Below are 8,820 nucleotides of genomic sequence, written 5' to 3' on the forward strand. Positions count from 1 at the left end.
GGTCAATAATCTTGATAAGGCATGGAGTCTTTAACGGTCCACGTACTCTTGTAAAGGGAGCTTAAACTCCTTGTTTGCAGTTAATCCAAGTGACGGTGCTGTTAACACACTGCCTGGGCTATTGTTGAAGTTTTACTAAAGCTTTATTAATAAAATCACCAACCAATCAAATGTTTAAGCTCTGATATTCCTTAGTTGATGAGAGACTCGTCATGAGCATGGCAAGAATATGTATTTCTTTGGTTATATCAATATACTCCACTCACCACTGTGATTTTTGAAGGAAAAAAAAGGATTTAGTGCACAAAAAGCTAAACTTCATTAATAACTCTTTGGGCATTGGTTGTAACAAGGAATTGAAGGGTCCAAAACCCAAGTAAAAAGATTCACCATAAGGTGTAAGAGTTCTCTACCTTGACAAGCCTAGGCTTAAATGCCAATTTGTTGATCATTCTCTCTTGAAAGCTTGACGACCTCCTTGCCACCTTGAGGCTTTCTCTTGCTGAGAATTTTCTCCCTTCCTCAAATTTTTATTTTCTCTATGAGCTCTCTAGTTTTTCTTTGGGTGTCAATATTAAAATTCCCTTTGATAAATGCTTTTCTATAGTTCAAATGTAAAACCATATGTCAACATGGTCTCCCTTACTTTTTGATGTACCTCTTCTTGCAATAAAGACCGATCTTCTTTGACCTGACATTACAAATGACAAGAAATAAGTATTAAACTACAAAAACCATGGTGGAGAAGGAAAAATTGAAATTATAATAAGTATACAATTTATGAAATTGAGTATATAATTTATCAAATTGAATAACCTATAGGTATAGACCGTAGCCTGTATGTACACTCACACTTCTTGAATCCTAATTGTTAACTAGTGCAAAATAATCCTCACCCTAAAAGCAAGGACCATTGAGATCATATGTTGTTCAACCACTCAATCTATACTTGTGACACATTTAGATATCTCCATAGGATAGAACAAGAAACTAATTTTGCAAATAATTACTTCAAGATTCACTAAAACTTATGCATATAAAATTAATTCAAGTTATATCAAAGTGCTAATTAATTGTAAATATTGTTTACCGACACATGGGTAACATCATGGTTTAGTGGTACAAAAAAAAAAGATTAATTTTGTTTTTACCAATGAAAAGTAGGGACCGGTAATTTTTTTGTAATATGGATTAAAACTTGTCGGACATTGTGCTTTTAGTTACAGGCTCTTCTTTCAAAGATCTATCCCAGTGATATACTTACTTAGTACCACCAAACCGTGCTTGTACCCATATACAATGGTGGTTATTACAAAGAGCTAAGTACTAAGTGCTACGATAGGACATCGACACAAAATCCATTGTAAATGTAGCAAAAATGAAAGAATAGTGCATTTATAAGTGTACCTCTATCATCAAAGTATTGAGTATATGGTCATTGACAACGCTGAAATTTGCTGATATGATATCAACTTCCAGAGCTTCAATTGCTTGTGTAAGCTTCACTAAAACACCATGGCCCTTTTTGCATTGTAATTGTGCATGATACATTTTACCTTCCATGAACGTTACACCAATCTACAAAACGTTGAGTTGCATTAACATTAGAAGCTTTGAAAAATCTCAGTGTCTCTATGCACCTAAACAGAGTTTTTCTAGCTCCATCTCTCTTTCATATGTACATAACGAGATCAAGTTACAAAAGCCATTCACATCACATAGGGCTTTTCAGTGGCATCTAAAACTCAAAATCTTTTTAATAACACTAGGTTGAGAAACTTTTCTTTTTATGAGAGTACTTAAATGTGCTAAAAAATAGAACTAACTCTTGCCTTCAATAATAATACAAACATTAGAGGAGGCTAGGTACACTGTCTTGTATTTTACAAGGCACAACTAGCCTAGGGATTATTCATTATAAAAATGTTAAATGATCTCTCTCTCTCTCTCTCACACACACACACACACACACACACACACACACACACACACACACACACACACACAGGCCTCTCTCATCTTTATTTTATGTGCAAATTCTATTGCCTACGCCGTCCTAGCGAATGCCTTTGATTTGAAGAATCTCAAAGTTTTGAGAGTTTTTTTATTTTTATTTTTTGGCCATACTCACAATTGTGAGTGGAGAGAATTTATAATAACTAGAAAAGAATACAAATGCCCTCAAGCACTACATGTGCCTTGAGGGGTAACTTGTAAGGATTCCATAGGGGGGTTGCCCACCAACGTAGCAGAGCCAAAACAGGGGTGCTACTAAGGACCTCGCGAGTGGTCCACATAGCTCACTGCATGGATCCACTCTTTTCCATTAACTATTGTCCCTGTCTTACCTCCTACAACATGCATGAGCTCAGTGCTCATATACACAATATCATCAAATTGCACCACAACCAGTTTTTCCTCAAAGACCTGGAGGTTCCTAGACTTCCAGACTTGGTTAAGGTAACAAATCTGGTGATTTGGGTGCACACTAGAATGGCCTAGCTATGAAAACTGCACCCTCCCAGGATTAGGTCATCTGTAAAGAAGCTAATCTTCCAGGTCTTTCTAGCCCATTTGCACACTTTAGCAATCATCCCCTGAGAGACAAGGCACTTGCTAAACAGATGACGGGGACCCTCAGAAGCTGATCTACAACTAGAGCAAGTGTCAGTGCTGATCCCTCTAGCTCGAACCTTGATCCCAATAGGCAAAGCTCCCCAAAGCACTTCCAGATAAAGAGGCCATTTGATCTCCCAGATTGCACTAACACTCTTTTGTGAGCGCTCTTCCGATAAAGTTTTCTTCCATATTTTGGAGAGTGGGGCAAACTAGTCCGCTTTGTATACTAGCTCATTATAGGTATCTTGTGTCGAGAACACTCTATCTTTTGGCCAGTGTGATGCCTTCCAGTCTATCTCTGACCCGACGATGGGGAAAGGCGATGATACCAACACTTCCAAGAGTCTACACATCAAAAGTCTTTCATACAAACCCAACTTATGCTGAAGCACTAAAAGCTCCATATCCTTCCAGTAGAGGTTTCTATCATTCCAAAGATGAGATAGTTTGAAGATCCCTTTGTTGTTAACCGGTAGAGCAACTTCCCTCCAAACCGGGTTCAAGGAAGCCCTTCCAAGTTTGGAGAGCTAGGGGGACCAATGAAGAGAGGAGCCCCCGAAGTTTCTGAACTTCTCTCCCATTCCAGGGTTGAAGTTGCTATGTTACACTTACGTACAAGTTCCCTTGTGTTTCCGCCAAGCGTAATGAATGTCCAAAGAGGTGCCAAGATCTTATCGTACACTGTGGTCTCCTTCCATGTGCCCCCTTTAGAGGCAAGCTTTGCTGTCATATCCCATACCATGATAACCCATTCTTGGTTTTTCTTTGTCAGTGAGATAACTAATTTGGCACTAAAAGCTTTTGCATGCAACATGTGGTCAATGGTCCCAATGTTTCTTTGGTCTTGCTATCCATTACCATTTTCCCCATTGGTAGGGGGTTGTGGCTTTAGTATTGCTCTTCCATACGAACCTTTTGATATGCGTCAAAAAATCTTTCGAATTGGATTTGCTCAATTTTAGCAGTGGAGCCATGAATGAATGTAGGAGATCATGAAGGTCTTAATCAGAGTGACTTTGCTATGGAAGGGGAGGAGCACAAAATTTCATCTTCTCATTTTGCTATTGATCTTGTTCAAGAACCAATTGAATCTTTACTTATTTGTTAAATAAGCCCACCCCTAGGGAGGTGCCTGGGTGCTAATTCAACACAGTGCCCTCACCAATAACTTCCCTAGACCATTCCGAGGGGTCGGATGAGTCGCTTTGAGAGAGAGAAATAAATCTTGATTTCTCAATATTGCATATTGATCCAATTAAGCAATTGCAAATAGTTGGACAATCTCAAGGGCTTTTTATGGGCATTTCCTAATGCCACATGATCACTAGCCACCCAAAAATTATCCCAATCCCTTTATTTTCGAGGAGGTGTTGGGCTTGGGATCAATGATCCCAGTTTAAAGGCATGCATGTCACGTGATCAAGGCCATTGATCAATAAAAACTAATCTTGAGATATTGTGATACGAGAAAAACTAGCTTGAATTCATCCCCTCTTCCATTTGCGACTCAACCGGGAAGGTGGCTCCTTTTGCATGAGGACTATTGATCGTATGTACATGACCCCATCACAAATAAACTCGCTTGTGCACTACCTCATAGGGCTGAGATCTCACAGGAAGATTTCAATAGCTTCCCACAATTATTCCCACATTGTGAATTTTGACAACATCATGAGGTTCTGCGGGCGAGCACCGCGCACCTAGCTAGGTGCGCGGTGCCGAGCCTGCGGAAGCTTATGATTTTGAACAATATGGGAAAAACCGGGGAATTGAAAGAGGACCTCCTGAACACTTCCACATGCGTTTGCTTGACATAGACCCAGATGTGAGCCCGTGGAGATGTGAAACTAACAGAGTCGCGATTAAGCAACGAGGCTCCTTTTGCATGGGGACTATTGATCCCATGCACATGACCCCATCACAATTAACCTGTTTTTGTGCACTAGGGCTGTCAAGATTCAGTGATCTTCAATGGCTCAAATGATGGGTGCCTTCTACTTGGTTTGTTCCAACAACATCCTCTACCTCCCCCGAAATTCATCCAACTCGGACCCCTCGAGTGCTTAGCCACATGAGGTCATGTTAGCTATTGTGCATTATCACAGCCCTACATCAAGTTCTATAGGGACATGCTATGCGGAATCAACGATATCGATGTGGGTTTTGAAATTCGGACAGCGCTAACCGAGGCATTCTACCGATGATGCCAACATTACAAACCCTTGGAAATATTGGTTTGGAGTGAGCTACACAGTGGAAATCCTGGTTTCAAATTTCCAAGGAAAGAATTGTGCCTACCTAGGCATAATTGTGCAGAGAAAGAGGGGACAAGGAAAATCTGTACCTTCACAATGGTGTACTGGTAGGATTGGGAAGGACATTTGAGACATGGGTTGAGGCCGATCGAGTTGATGTCGGTGTTGGTGTTGGTGCTGGTGCTGGTGTTCTTGTAGAGGCCATCATTAGTTTGTTGTGCAACCTCTTTGGTGGCCACAAGTTGTGAAACCTCCCCACTCACCTCCTCTACTTGCCTCTGCAAATCTCGAACATACTCGATCGCATCGGCAACTATGGAAGCTTTGTCCAGCTGCTTCCATAATGTCAATACCACATCCATCTCTCTCTCTCTCTCTCTCTCTCTCTCTCTCTCTCTCTCTCTCACACACACACACACACACACACCCCACTATATTGAGTGTGCGTAAATACACAAATATGTCGGTAAGAGTATATGTGCGTGTGTAAGCAGCTTATTGTACAATCAAACAGTATCTAGCCATATGGACAAAGCAGACAGTTTGAGCATAAAATGGAGAACATTTTTCCATTTAAAAACTCATGAAGAATTCTAATTGCTATGAGTGACCAGGGTACATAGGCTAATTTTAGCGCATACACATATTTGCAGAGAGTAGTGTGCATCATTATATCAAACCATCATGTGATAAGACAACATGTGTGTGTGTGTGTGTGTATGCTAAGGTGCCATATATTAGTATGTAGTATGTTGTGTAAAGAGAGTGTGTGTGTGTGTGTGTGTGAGAGAGAGAGAGAGAGAGAGAGAGAGAGAGAGATCAGAGCACCTTGCTGATGTTGGGGACAAGGGCTCTCAAAGAGAAGAGCTTGTCATTAAGGTTGCGACGACGCCGTCTTTCTGATATCAAGTTCCTAGACCCAGTCTTCCTCTTGCAAGCAAGATTGCCACTAGGACTCCTACTCTTTTCGGTTTCCAGATCATCCTGGATCCCATATAAACTACATTCTGACTCTCTGTGCTCCATCAATGTGCACTCATGATCTGATACGCTCGGAACCATGGCATTCTCCATGTTGTGGACTTTGCTACTGTGGACTTTGCTTATTGGTAGCAAACTCACCATGGGTTCGGACATGGTTTTACATTTAAAATCAAGCCTTCGTCTGCTGCGAACACCCCATATCCTTCTCTCATTTGAAGTTGCATTAGCTGGAGCTGCCTTCTTTTCTATTCTTGTATGCAGGCAGCTAGAATGCACTTCTTTTGCAGAGAAATGGCAACTTATAGTACTGTTGCTACCTGCTTTTGCAATAGCTGAAAAATTTGTAAACTTATTGCTTCCGAATGGGCAAGTTCTTCCATCGGAGCCATCTCGTTCGTCGCACATGACATCGTCATCTTGCAGACTCAGTTGTGATTGGCTAGTACATGGGATGCTGAAAATGGTTGGTGGTGTCATGTTGGTGCTGTGCTCACCGATTACTTTAGAGAGAGTGTGTGACAGATATTGATCATGAAAGGCTGATGTCGATGTCGAGCTGCTTAGTGTCATGAGAGGGTTTTCAAGAGGCTCAACCATCATATCCTCCAATGTCGTGTCCACTGGAAATGCCGCCCCATCTATTGCCAGAAAAATCATGTCAAAAAAATCCAGAAACTGATCATCATCACCTCCCTCTTCGGTTGTCGTCGAGAGCTCCATTAATGGCTTCAAATCCAGACCCTCTTCGGTCTTCGTTGAGAGCTCTGTTAATGGCTTCAAATCTAGATCCTCTCTGGTCATCATTGCCGAGATCTCCATGATTAATGGCTTTTTAGCTCGACTTTCCGCACCGCCGCTTCAAATAGCTGCTGGCGAGCTTGCCTGCATTATATTCAGCATCTGCATTCGTTCATCACATCATTTGCACATACTTCTCTACTTAAAATGCAAAGACCTGCCTGTCAAGCAGCATTATGCGTGCGTGCATTGTAACGTACCCAAGTTAACGGGACATGACGGCACCCTCTCTCTCTCTCTCTCTCTCTCTCTCTCAAACAACCCCCCCACACCCACACCCACACAATATGAGAGTTACCGGCAGAGGGGAGCTTCAAAGTGCTGCAGCTACTGCATGGTGATGCTGAAGGCAAGGAGCAGCACCAGGCGTGATTGACGATGGAGGATATTATATGAGGGACGCCTCCACTCCTCTGGAGTGATGTGGGTGTGGGTACTGTGTGTGCGAGAGAGAGAGAGAGAGAGAGAGATGAGAGAGAGAGAGAGAGAGAGAGATGAGAGAGAGAAGGGGTATCTACAGCTAATGATAAACAATGTCATGTGATGGCCAACTTGGGCATGTGAGTGCGTGCGTGCATGGCTTCCTACGTGTGTGTGTTTTTTATCCCTCTTCCCTTCTTTTGTCACCACGATCTCATTGACTGTTTTCCAACACCCCTTCACATTCTTCCAACTCCTTGCCCCACCCACCTCACCATGGGGGATGGAATCAAAGGTCCCCATCAATCTAGGCAGGTGCTGACATTAAGGAGGCACTGTAGATCATGCCGCAAAAGTTAGCTTGGGGGAAGTAAACTGGAGTACTCGAGTTCACATGTTTCTCGAGTTTAGTTTCCCTTAGATCTATGGTGCTCAATCATCACACCATACTTCCATGCGCGTGTGAGATATAGCTGTGGCCCGACGAACCTCTTTCAACTCCCTTGTCCCAAAGTGTTTAGAGTGGAGATCCTATTTATTTGCCATATTAAGTTGTTTTCTTTCCCCATTAGGACACAAAAAATTGTATTAAAAACTGTTACGAGACTGGACACTCTCCTGTTGTAGTGGTTCGCTACAATTGGGATAGCTGCGCGTAATGGTTAATTATGTGTTGTCTATTTATTTTACTAATTGAGTTGATGATGATTTTGTAGAATGGAATGCGGGGAGTTGATGAAGAGGCGACGAAAATTACTCTTGGCCATTTTATATTTGCATAGTATTTTAAAACATCATTTCAATAAGCCACTATGGCTCTGTAAATAGTTGTAGTGGGAACTCCCCTTATGGGTCATGCAAGAACTAATGAGCTTCACTCATTTACAAAAGTGAAAGTGGTTGTAAAAGAGGAGCCTCAATTTTTGGCACTTTAAACTCAAAATAATATATTAAATACCAACTCCACAAGAGAGGTGCAGTGGAGTTTTGGGGTTAGATTTGGACTTTTCTCTTGCAGATTCTCTTCTCTACTCTATTAAGCTATGGTTATTTGCTGTGTACTCTCTAATTTAGTTTCCATCTCTTACACTCTTACAAGCTTGTCTATGTCAATTCTATGTTTACTATGTGTGTGTGTGTGTGTGTGTGTGTGTGTCATAGTTTAGGTGAGTGTGTGTGTGCTTGGAAATTGGAAGAAGAGGTGGACAGTTTGATGGTGATTGCTTGAAAACTTGTGTTGAATATTTTAAGCGGTCGATCTTCCCCTCTTCTCCCAACAGTGGTATCAGAGCCTCACGTTCGAGGATAAATCGGCACCAAATTTCAATTTTAAGAAGGATCGACAAAATTTCAATTGCAATTCATCAACTTTGCAATTCAAAGATTCAAGGATTTGTGGCAATTCCAAAACTAATTCATCGAATTTGCAAAAGAAATTTTGCTTGGTCATTAATTGGCGGCCAATCGGCAACTAATTGGCAACCGGCTTCTAGTTTCGACTTCAGGACGATCAAGAACGGGTATGTTCAACAGCTAAATTTAAGCATTAGCTAATCTTGAGTATATGTGAAGATATGGACGAGAAAGTGAACCGACTCAGAATTGAAAGAAGTCGAGAAGCTTAAATTACGACTTTGAAAGAGAAGTTGAATTGGGTAAAGAGAATCGGCAAGGAGGTGACTCTTGAAAGATTTCCAGAGGAAGACCAAAGTAACGTGGTCATCAAGTGCTCCGGCTAATCTAA

General features: G+C 41.5%; 1 protein-coding gene across 2 annotated transcripts; it reads right to left on the reverse strand.

Annotated features, from left to right (window-relative positions):
* Positions 1 to 301: 301 nt before the first annotated feature.
* LOC147446337 (transcription factor MYC2-like) lies at positions 302 to 7,133 on the reverse strand. 2 transcript variants are annotated; one of them, XM_086526212.1, is made up of 5 exons: positions 6,955 to 7,133; positions 5,703 to 6,740; positions 4,964 to 5,206; positions 1,408 to 1,578; positions 302 to 691 (listed from the first exon to the last, which is right to left on the reverse strand). In XM_086526212.1, the coding sequence occupies exons 2-5, from the start codon at positions 6,675 to 6,677 to the stop codon at positions 602 to 604; spliced, it is 1,479 nt and encodes a 492-aa protein (XP_086382338.1). In that variant the 5' UTR covers positions 6,678 to 6,740; positions 6,955 to 7,133; the 3' UTR covers positions 302 to 601. The 2 variants fall into 2 exon arrangements, with proteins under 2 accessions (XP_086382338.1, XP_086382339.1); XM_086526213.1 differs by lacking the exon at positions 6,955 to 7,133 and having other exon boundaries at positions 5,703 to 6,883.
* Between the last annotated feature and the right edge of the window lie 1,687 nt (positions 7,134 to 8,820).

The sequence above is a fragment of the Adiantum capillus-veneris genome, chromosome 12 (genome assembly GCF_014529385.1).
Source record: "Adiantum capillus-veneris isolate H3 chromosome 12, ASM1452938v2, whole genome shotgun sequence".
Taxonomy (NCBI): domain Eukaryota; kingdom Viridiplantae; phylum Streptophyta; class Polypodiopsida; order Polypodiales; family Pteridaceae; genus Adiantum; species Adiantum capillus-veneris.

Coding starts and splice junctions, on each gene's coding strand:
- LOC147446337 (XM_086526212.1), bottom strand. CDS start 6,677: ATGGAGATCTCGGCAATGATGACCAGAGAGGATCTAGATTTGAAGCCA. Junction 5,207..5,702: donor TTGTCCCCAACATCAGCAAG/GTGCTCTGATCT, acceptor TTATGGAAGCAG/CTGGACAAAGCTTCCATAGT. Junction 692..1,407: donor TCAATACTTTGATGATAGAG/GTACACTTATAA, acceptor TTGTAATGTCAG/GTCAAAGAAGATCGGTCTTT.